We start from the raw sequence: 10,431 nt of genomic DNA, 5'->3' as shown, positions 1-10,431 counted from the left end.
TAAAAATGATATGTTCCCTAAGTATTTATTATCTGGTCTTCAACAACACCTTATATTCCATATTCTTATCCAAAAGTAATACACCTAAAAGTCTAAAACTCACACAACTGATATACACGTGTCATGACACCATTGGTTTGCCCCCCATCTTGCCTCACACCCCATTCTCACTCCTCTATATATACTTCATTCATTTTGTTCCATTTACACATTAGTAAGTCCTATAGCTTTCATCAATCACAACTCTTTCTTTCTACTATCCTTCTTTTCCTACCTCAAATTTGAGGATTTTCTAAAGAGTTAATATAAAGATAGATATATAGAGAGATAGATCAAACTTCGACTACGAAACATGGCCGGAGGCGGATTTGCAGCCTCGGGTGGGGGCACGGAATTCGAGGCGAAGATCACACCTATTGTCATCATTTCTTGCATAATGGCCGCCACCGGCGGCCTGATGTTCGGCTACGACGTTGGTGTCTCAGGTTAGTTTTATTCATTCATTAAATCATTTCATTTCATTCTTACACTTTTTTTTTTTGTTTGGTAAACATTTCATCTATGTACATTAGTTTTGATACTTAAAAAATATCCTTTTTTAGTACTCTTCATTATACAGAAAATATTAAATAGTTGGAAAATACTACTAACTGAAATATTAATTATATATATATGATTGAAGGAAATCATGTCCAAGATCTTGATAAAATTTAATTAATTTGACACTCGTGATCTTCTGTTTCATGACTATTCTAAATTGACAACTATTTGTTTTATTATTATAAAAATTGCATTGTTTCACGATCCATCCTAACCTTTACAGCTACTTTTTTTTTAAATTTTTTTTATAGATTGAAAGTATTAATTTTGTAATAAATGAACAGGTGGTGTGACATCAATGACACCTTTCTTGGAAAAATTCTTTCCTGAGGTTGCTAAGAGGGCAAATGACCCAAATTTAAACAGTAATTATTGCAAATATGATAATCAAGGGCTGCAATTATTCACATCATCACTCTATTTGGCTGGTTTAACTGCAACCTTCTTTGCTTCCTACACAACAAGAAAGCTTGGGAGAAAATTGACCATGTTGATTGCTGGTGTTTTCTTTATTGTTGGAGTTGTTCTCAATGCCGCAGCCCAAGATCTTGCCATGCTCATCATTGGCAGGATCTTGCTCGGTTGTGGCGTTGGTTTCGCCAACCAGGTACGAGACGTGTTTGTTTCAAGTTGTGAGATACTCGAGACGAGGCGTTTACTTTGACTGATAGGATAAATTAAATCGAGAAAAAATATACTCCTACTCTACTAGTTGTTATTGTTGGTAGTTTAGTAGTACTATTGGTTTTGGACTTTAGGAGTGCTATCTAGTAGTTGTAGTCATATTTTCTACTACTTCAGTTATTAGTCTTTAACAGTCATTTTGGGTAATTTTGATTAGTTTGAGTCAAATAGTCAATATTGTACAAATAATTCATAAGGTCTCAACATAGGAAATTATACTATTATAGGGATTTGATTTTAAATCAAATTTGCAAGGTTTTTGCACATTTTTTTTTGTTATGGACGTCTATCTTTACTTTTTGAGACAATTGATTTCAAAATACATAATTGATTTGTTTCCTCTTAGAAAACTTATTTTCATCAATTTTTCACAAGAAAAATTTACGTGTCGGCCTATAACTGGAATTTTGATTCTACGTAGTATAATTTACATACGTATGCAAGTGCACGAAAAAATACCGAATGGCTTCAATTTTCTTGTTTAAAAATATTAGGACATTGACTAAGTTGGATATAGATGGGGATTGTGACACCTTTATCACGCAGTGTGAGATGATATGAAAGAATCTACACCTTTTTAGCATGGTGGAGTATGAAAAAATGCATTTTTCCAACTTTATTCATCAAATGTCTTACCCATCAATAATTTTTATTTTCCAACTTTCTTTTTTGTGTGGAATTTTTATAGTCCTTTTTCCAAAAGTCTATTATTTGCAACCACTTGAATATTCTTCACCTTAAATCTTATCTTAAAGATTTCAACCAATTTCCATGTGACACAATTCAATCATCTGTCATGTGCATTACAGTATTTTATACATTTTATAATATTTTGGAACTTTGTTATTGGAAATAATAGCAATAAAAATTTTATAAATATTATTTCAGGCTGTCCCACTATTTCTATCAGAAATTGCACCTACCAGAATACGTGGAGGACTCAACATTTTGTTCCAACTTAATGTTACGATTGGAATTCTTTTTGCTAATCTCGTCAACTATGGAACTGCCAAGTAAGTTCCATTTCTTCAATAATAATTAAGGTTTTTTAGACTAATTATTCATGTTCCACTTGTTTATTAATTTCTCGATCCAATAATCACCACATAATTCAATTAATAAAACTATTTAATCTCATAGAAAGAAAAAGAGATAAAAATCCCACAACGTGGATGATTCAAGATCGAAGATAACAATTTTCTAAGTTTGAAAATCTGATTTTCCCCCTTTTCAAGGGAACTGCTGAAATCAATGACTACTTTCAATATTATAAATATTTGATTTAAAAAGCTATAGAGTATGTTGTTAGACCATCTATCCCCCCTTGAAATTTTCTTGAAATTGTATTGCCATTGAAATAGTTATATTTTCTTACATATATGTAGCTAAAATTTTTAAGATTGTAATTTGTGAACTTTATTTTCTGACGACTGATACTAAATGGAGCTTATGCAAATATTAATAGTACTAAGTAGCTATAAATTTAGTGTTGCAATTTCAAAATTTGGGCATTGTATGTAACAGAATCAAAGGAGGATGGGGCTGGAGGGTGTCACTTGGGCTGGCAGGCGTCCCGGCCGCCCTCCTCACCGTAGGCGCGTTGATGGTAGTTGACACTCCCAACAGTTTAATAGAACGCGGTCGTTTAGATGAAGGAAAGGCCGTGCTCAAGAGGATCCGTGGCACGGATAATGTAGAGCCCGAGTTCTTGGAGCTGTGTGAGGCCAGCCGCGTTGCCAAGCTCGTTAAGCACCCTTTCCGGAACCTTCTCATGAGGAGGAACAGACCACAGTTGGTCATAGCTGTTGCTTTGCAGGTTTGCTCAACATTCTGTTTATGTTCTGTTTTTTTAGTATTTGTTTAATGAAATTTGTTGGATTTGTTTATGTTTTTTGTTGTGTTTGTTTGATTGGTTTAAAGGAAATATGTTGGATTTTTGTGTGCAGGTTTTCCAGCAGTTCACAGGAATCAATGCAATAATGTTCTATGCTCCTGTCCTGTTTGACACTGTTGGATTTGGGAATGATGCAGCCCTGTACTCGGCCGTGATCACGGGCGCGGTCAACGTGCTGTCCACGGTCGTCTCAATCTACTCCGTGGACAGAGTGGGGCGGCGCGTGCTTCTGCTGCAGGCCGGGGTGCAGATGTTCATATCGCAGGTGGTGATCGCCGTGCTGCTGGGGATAAAGGTGAAGGACCACTCCGAGGATCTCAGCCGTGGATACGCGATCTTCGTGGTGATCTTGATATGCACGTTCGTGTCCGCCTTCGCGTGGTCTTGGGGCCCGCTCGGGTGGCTCATCCCGAGTGAGACGTTCCCCTTGGAGACGAGGTCGGCCGGGCAGAGTGTGACCGTGTGCGTCAACCTCCTCTTCACGTTCGTGATAGCGCAAGCCTTCCTCTCGATGCTCTGCCATTTCAAGTTCGGGATCTTCTTCTTCTTCTCCGGATGGGTGCTCGTGATGTCGTTCTTCGTGCTGTTCTTGGTGCCCGAGACGAAGAACGTGCCCATCGAGGAGATGACGGAGAGGGTGTGGAAGCAGCATAGGGTGTGGAAGAGGTTCATGGATGATGATCATAATGAGAAAAATGGAATTGATAAAGGGTTTGATCCACATTCTCAGTTGTGAAGATATTTTTCCTTTGTTGTTTGGGTTTGAGGGGTTTTTTTTACATAAATATTCTATAGATAGATGTTGTGAAATAGCATAAAAGTTGCTTTTATTTCATTGTAATCCATTGTGGAAATCTTCGGAATATAGGGATAAAATTGAATAGCATATGAAAGGAGTGTTTATGTGTCCTAGTTTGTTATATAATTTGCTTCCTATAAGTTTAATTTCCAAAAAAATATGTCCTAGTGCCTTATATTTTCCAACAGGAGTAGTTTAGTGCTTTGTTCTTTTTTTAATGGGTAAATAATTTTAAATTTAAAGGCCGCGCCACGGAGGACTCGACCTTTGGCCTCAAGCATTAGCCTCACTAATTCTTCATTTTGTCGTTATGGTTTTCTTTTTGCAACCTTTTGTGGTTATCAGATCCATTCTTCGATTGTCTTATTCGAGAAGTTGTGCCTAAATGAGATACACGGACATAATCGTTGTGCGTTTTTTGCTGTTTCGCAGCTAGTTTTGTACATTGTTGTTAGTGCATCGTTCTTTTGAATTGCTTTGTTGATTTTGTATTGTTCGGTTTGTTACCATTTTCGGAGAACTATGTTGGTCATTCTTAGCAGTTAGCACTGAGCATTTTTAGAACTTTAAATAACTCCAGTACACCAATTTTCTCTGGAAAAAGAGGATCGATTGCAGACTCGAAGCCATTAGATCCTTAACATTTTTCATCTATAATTTTTCATATTTTTTATTACTAAACTAATTAAGACTGTCAAACAAGAATACAAAATAAATGAATTAGTAGAGATTAATAAGAAAGGACGCCAACAGCCCAACACAACTAAGTATCATGATTGATATTACCCGTCGCCACTACATATATGCATTCAATCATTCTTTGCTTTCAAGTATTTCAAGACTTAGTTTTAGTGACTACTCCATCCACTCACTTTTAGTTTCAATATTAATAAATCAGACTCATGCCATCACGGCCACATAAATAAATAAATAATAAGTGTCATATATGTGTACTTTTAGCCAAGTTAAAGATAGTATGATCAAAATTAATTAATAAAGTAAAGGGGCTAGTAATCATTTTCTTGCAATAAGTGTAAAATAAATTTATGCTATACTTTAGCTGATGCCTAATGCTTGCCTACCTAGACATCTAAACAAATTGGGAAGTTGATTCTTTGGAATACTCATTGCAATAATATAAACTGATCAATTATGTATATATATGTTATTACGTTATGAAATTGAGTGTACTAAAAGCTAACCAATTTCGTGAGCTGACCAAATCAATTTCATTAATGAATGTTTTTGACCGATCTTGGACTCATCATGTTCAAACATAACTTCAATTTTCATTGAAGAGTGAAGATATCAGTTTTGGTGGCCATTAATTGTATACATTTTTCATAATCAGGTGTATGAACATAGGTCACAATGCCTAATAATTCATACTAATTCAATAGGAACTATTCTCAAATTCCTATTCTAACTTATCGCAAATTTTAATTTTATAATTATAACTTATGTATAAGATACTTTGACGGATACCCAAATAAAACTATTAATTTAATAATTTTTTAATCAAAAATAAAAACTGAGGCATATATTGTTTTTTTTTTTTGTAGTACTATCAGTTATTGTAAATGCTAAATGGTCTCATTTATTTAACTGCTCAGTACCACCTACCTAGAAACCCAAATATTAAAGCCCAATTAGAGTTTGTGGAAATAATTGATTTCTAAGAAACCCATTCCCTGAATCAAATTACAATCCGATAATCTGAATTGGACTAATTTAATTTGTTCCAACTTCCACCAAAGAATTAATTGCTCAACTACATATGTATTCAAGATTATTTATTACGGTAGAAGTGGAGTATACTAAAAGCTAGTAATTATTAAGATGGAGAGCTAACCAACAGCCACTTCTTGCTCTAAATTAGTTTATAATAAAGCTATACTTTTCCATTATCCGCCATTTCTATCACATATAAAGTAAAGAATTTAATACTAGTATATGAAAAGGGCGTTATTTTAGTAGAGCACTTTTTTCACCCAAACACTGCTGTCATCAACAATATCATCACTCATCACCATCAAAAGACCCCATTTTGAAAGCTCCCAAAAATCCAAAATTTCATATGCTCCTTTGAAAAAAAAGTGTTAGAGAGAGAGAGAGAGAGCGAGAGCATGGCAATGAGAATGGCAGTGTGTTTGATAGTAGTATTAGGTTGGTTTGAAGTAACAAAAGGAGCTGTTTATAAGGTGGGAGATTCAGCAGGCTGGACTACCATTGGCAATGTTGATTACAAGCTTTGGTCTTCCACTAAAACATTTCAACTTGGAGATGTTATTGGTAATTTTATTTTCTCAATTCTACACTCTATATATATATGTATGTATGTGTGTGGAGGTGTGTTTATTTATTACTAACATAAATTGTAAATTGATATCGTTTTTCATAATTTCATTGACATTATGAAACAAATTAAATAATGATTGGGAAGATGGCCGGTTCACTGTTCTTTAATTTTGAGTTCAACAATAGTAAATGTGTGTGCATAATCTATACATACATAAAGAATAAAACAGTTACTTCCATTTTGTTATACTTAATCAATGTTTTCAGACCAAATTTGTTTCGTTTAGCACTAAACAATTTATTGTGATTTTAATTAATGAATAGTCATGCTGCCGGTTTTAAATCAGAATCGTCGTCGGTTAAGATTGATGGGTTTTTTAATTCTGGTTTACCGATTTACAAATAACGCTTTAGAAAAAAAAAAAATTTATCCTTGCTATTAAAAGAAACGTAAGACGACATTATGATTAGAAATGGTATCATAGTCACCCCGCGTGCACATTAGAGTCTTCCAACATATCATTATTGATCACTTTCACACGTTCTTATTTGCAACTCCCTAATTTTCAAGAAGATCGCACGCTTTAATCATGTATGCACGATTGTGAGTTTCCAATATGATTCCTATTGGTACCAAGATTTATAGTTTGGTTATTTTGCATATACTCCCTATATATGTTCTGTCATTGTAACTGTTGAGTACAAACTCATCCTACATCTGGAGTCTGGGTGAAGTTGGAAGGTGTATACAATTTATTCCAACCCCAATCAGTTTGGAGCCTTTTGGGTGTGACCCAAAAACAAATACACATCGATCGTATCAAATTGAGTAAACAATTTATTATTTATTCGTTTATATTCGTGATTACTTGCGTTTATTTCATAAGAGTTTGTTTAATTTCAGTATTTGAGTACAACCCTCAATTCCACAACGTGATGCAAGTGATCCACTCGGAGTACAAGGCGTGCAACGCATCGTCCCCCATCTCCACCCACACCACGGGCAACGACTCCATCACCATCGACACTCACGGCCACCACTTCTTCGTCTGCGGTGTCCCCGGCCACTGCCAATCCGGCCAGAAAGTCGACATCAACGTGCTCCGTTCCCCTTCTCCTACGCCTTCCCTCTCCGCGCCTCTCCCCCCACCCTTCACCCCTTCACCCTCACCCAGCGCCGCACCTCCTTCTCTCCAACTCCGATGCCTTCTTCCCAATCTTCTTTTGCTCTACTTGTTCATTACCCTTTTTGCATAATGCCAAAATTGCACTTGTACTATATGTATTAGGAGTGCCAGTTTTTACTTCTTTCTCAAACTAGTGATGCTCATGCACATGTTGTTATCAATTGCATTTAATTGTAACTGCATTTTGTGGTTCATTATTAGAGTTTACTTTGGAAATTATATATACACTACATGTTAGATAAAAAATGGCAAAACACGTTATACTAATAGTACATTTTATTTCATTAGATCCTCATTCAATTTTTTTGTTTCACTAGATACTTAATTATACTAATGCAGTTTATTTCATTAGATCCTTATAACAAAACAAAACACAATGTATTAATACAAGGACCTCTAGATGTGTTTTGTCTAAAAAATACAGTAAACTACTATTCCATAATATTGATTGTAAAATGTTCGATATATAATCTTAATCCATCAAATAGTATTAAATCATTCCATTTCCACTAAAATCAACTAAAAATAAAGAATCTAAAATTGAAGAATAGAACCCTAATTAGGTCAACTCAGCCCCCTTACCATCATCCCTTGGCATGAACCTCTTCCACACCGGGTGCACCTTCCACACCCTCTCCTCCATCTCATCGATGGCCACGCCCTTCGTCTCCGGTATCAGAAACCACACAAACACCCCCATCACCACCACCCACGCCGCGAAGAAGAAGAAGATCCCCGCCCTCATATGGCACATCATCGACAAAAACGCCTGCGCTATCAAAAACGTCAACAGCATATTCGTGCTCACCGCAAATTAAGGCAAACCCGGCCGTCCTCGTCTCCATGGGGAACACCTCGCTGGGGATCAGCCACCCCATCGGCCCCCACGACCACGCAAACGACATCACAAACAAACACACCAGCACCACCACGATCGTCGCCAGCTTGTTGTCGAGCGTCCCCACGCTCTTGAGGTGGAGCTCGAGGATGACCCCGGACCCCACCAGGCAGATGAGCATCTGCACGCAGGCCTGGAGGAGGAGCTTCCTCCTCCCGAGCCTGTCCACCGCCACGATGGAGACGAAGGTGCTGACCACGTTGACCACGCCGGTGATCACGGCGGAGAGGAGCGCGCCGTCGTTCTTGAACCCCATGGTTTGGAAGAGGACGGGCGCGTAGAACATGATGGCGTTGATGCCGGTGAATTGCTGGAAGATCTGGACGCAGATGGAGATGGTGAGGGGAGGGATGCTCTGCCGCTTCATCAGCTTCTTGAAGGGATGCTTCACCTTCTTCGCTTGCTCGGAGGCGTGCTTGATCTGCTCGAGCTCGTGCTCCACGTCGTCAACGCCGCGGACCTTCTGGAGGGACTGCTTGCCCTCGGCTTCGTGGCCGCGCTCGATCAGGCTCGAGGGGGTCTCCATGATCACGAACGAGCCGATGAAGAGGGCGAGCCCTGGGACTCCGGCAAGTCCCAGGGCGATCCTCCACCCGTAGGGGTGGATGTTGGCCACCGCGAAGTTGACTAGGTTCGCGATGAGGATCCCGATGGTCACGAAGAGCTGGAACATGATGTTCACGGCTCCTCTCCGGTGCGGCAGCGCCACCTCGGATAAGAAGAGGGGGACAGACTGCAATAATTAATTTATTAATTAATAAATAACGGAAAAATCATGAAGTTTGATCGAATTTTAAAAATCAGTTATAATACAACACATTTTTTAAATTTGCAAAAAAAAAACTTATGCTGTATTTTAAAAATCACTAAGAAAGTCTGAATAAAGTTTGGTTAGGCATCATAAAATTTGGATTTGTGTATAATGTTTGGTCAAATACACATGAAGTTTGGACTTATTAGCAATTAGAAAAAAAAATTCATAAATTAATGACAAAATCATAAAGTTTGGTCAACTTTTAAAAATTAGTCATAAATCGTAAATTGTCAATGCAATTAATTACTTTAATACTCCTAATTAAGTATATCATAAATTGACATTGAGTATAGTCAAATTTAAAAAATCAGCCAAAAAAGTCATGAATATAAATTGCCTTATATTACCACGATAAAAGATTTGGTAAAATTGTACAGTACTGAGTTCATGACAAAAAAAAAGTACTAACTAAAGAAACATGATGTTTGAAAACTTTGGTGATCATACTCATAAATCAACGAAAAAATCTCGAAATTTGTTCAAAATATCAGTCATAATAAAAAGGGTTATTTGCTTAGAAAATTTGAATAATAAATCACAAAGTTTCAAAAAATTCTCTCGTAACTTTTATGAATGCAAATTCGATACTAAATTGATGAACAACCCTAATAAAAATTGGGTGTAACTCTAACCTCATTGCCGAATCCGACGCCAACTCCGAAGAGGATTCTCCCGACGATGAGGACGGCCTTATTGGGGGCCAATCCACTGATAAGCGCAGCGACGACGAAGAACACGGAAGCGAGCCTGATAGTAGGCCTCCTGCCGAGAACGGAGCAGGCCTTGGAGGCCCCGAAGCTGGAGACGAGAGCGGCGAGATACAGCGAAGACGTGAAGAGCTGAAGCATCTGATCGTCGTATTTGCAGTAGTTATCTTCGTGCGCGATCAATTTTCTTGCGTACACGTTGGGGAAGAACTTGAGGAGGAAATCGTCCATCGCCGAAACTCCGCCGGAGATGCCGATGTCGTACCCGAACATGAGGCCCCCCATGGCCGCGAAGATCCAGCATATCACCACATATGGAGTTGTTTTCGATTTTATTTTGATTTGGTTGATTGAAGAAGGCTCTGCCATGTTTGATTGGATTGGATTATTGTTGCAATTGATGGTGGAATGGGGGTTTTATACTAATTTGCAAACCCTAGAAAACACAGAAATCATGGAGATATGGATGATGAGTAAGAGCCAGTTTTTATAGCCTTAATTATAAATTTGGATAAGGTAATGTGGAAAGATATACGGCAAGTTTTCACTA

General features: G+C 37.6%; 2 protein-coding genes and 1 pseudogene across 3 annotated transcripts; 2 read left to right on the top strand and 1 right to left on the bottom strand.

The window, feature by feature from the left end:
* The first annotated feature begins 222 nt into the window (after positions 1-222).
* Positions 223-4,090, top strand: LOC125221532 (sugar transport protein 13-like). The gene is made up of 5 exons (XM_048123647.2): positions 223-485; positions 885-1,207; positions 2,173-2,297; positions 2,809-3,100; positions 3,231-4,090. Exons 1-5 carry the CDS (start codon positions 353-355, stop codon positions 3,912-3,914), a joined length of 1,557 nt encoding a protein of 518 aa, XP_047979604.1. The 5' UTR covers positions 223-352; the 3' UTR covers positions 3,915-4,090.
* A 1,815-nt stretch (positions 4,091-5,905) lies between these two features.
* On the top strand, positions 5,906-7,749 carry LOC125221533 (mavicyanin-like). Its single transcript, XM_048123648.2, has 2 exons — positions 5,906-6,269; positions 7,180-7,749. Exons 1-2 carry the CDS (start codon positions 6,104-6,106, stop codon positions 7,530-7,532), a joined length of 519 nt encoding a protein of 172 aa, XP_047979605.1. The 5' UTR covers positions 5,906-6,103; the 3' UTR covers positions 7,533-7,749.
* A 185-nt stretch (positions 7,750-7,934) lies between these two features.
* On the bottom strand, positions 7,935-10,218 carry LOC125224421 (sugar transport protein 8-like; annotated as a pseudogene). Its single transcript, XR_016137166.1, has 2 exons — positions 9,807-10,218; positions 7,935-9,093 (listed from the first exon to the last, which is right to left on the bottom strand). The product of XR_016137166.1 is annotated as a sugar transport protein 8-like (transcript).
* Between the last annotated feature and the right edge of the window lie 213 nt (positions 10,219-10,431).

This window comes from Salvia hispanica, chromosome 1 (assembly GCF_029641045.1).
Source record: "Salvia hispanica isolate PSC_SH4W2 chromosome 1, Shi_PSC_v1, whole genome shotgun sequence".
Classification (NCBI taxonomy): domain Eukaryota; kingdom Viridiplantae; phylum Streptophyta; class Magnoliopsida; order Lamiales; family Lamiaceae; genus Salvia; species Salvia hispanica.
This window is presented reverse-complemented; position numbering and strand designations above follow the sequence as displayed.

Excerpts from the sequence above, each read along its gene's own strand:
- LOC125221532 (XM_048123647.2), top strand. The coding sequence starts at position 353 with ATGGCCGGAGGCGGATTTGCAGCCTCGGGTGGGGGCACGGAATTCGAG. Across the intron at positions 486-884 it reads CTACGACGTTGGTGTCTCAG|GTGGTGTGACATCAATGACA; the intron begins GTTAGTTTTATT and ends ATAAATGAACAG. Across the intron at positions 3,101-3,230 it reads TCATAGCTGTTGCTTTGCAG|GTTTTCCAGCAGTTCACAGG; the intron begins GTTTGCTCAACA and ends TTTTGTGTGCAG.
- LOC125221533 (XM_048123648.2), top strand. The coding sequence starts at position 6,104 with ATGGCAATGAGAATGGCAGTGTGTTTGATAGTAGTATTAGGTTGGTTT. Across the intron at positions 6,270-7,179 it reads TCAACTTGGAGATGTTATTG|TATTTGAGTACAACCCTCAA; the intron begins GTAATTTTATTT and ends GTTTAATTTCAG.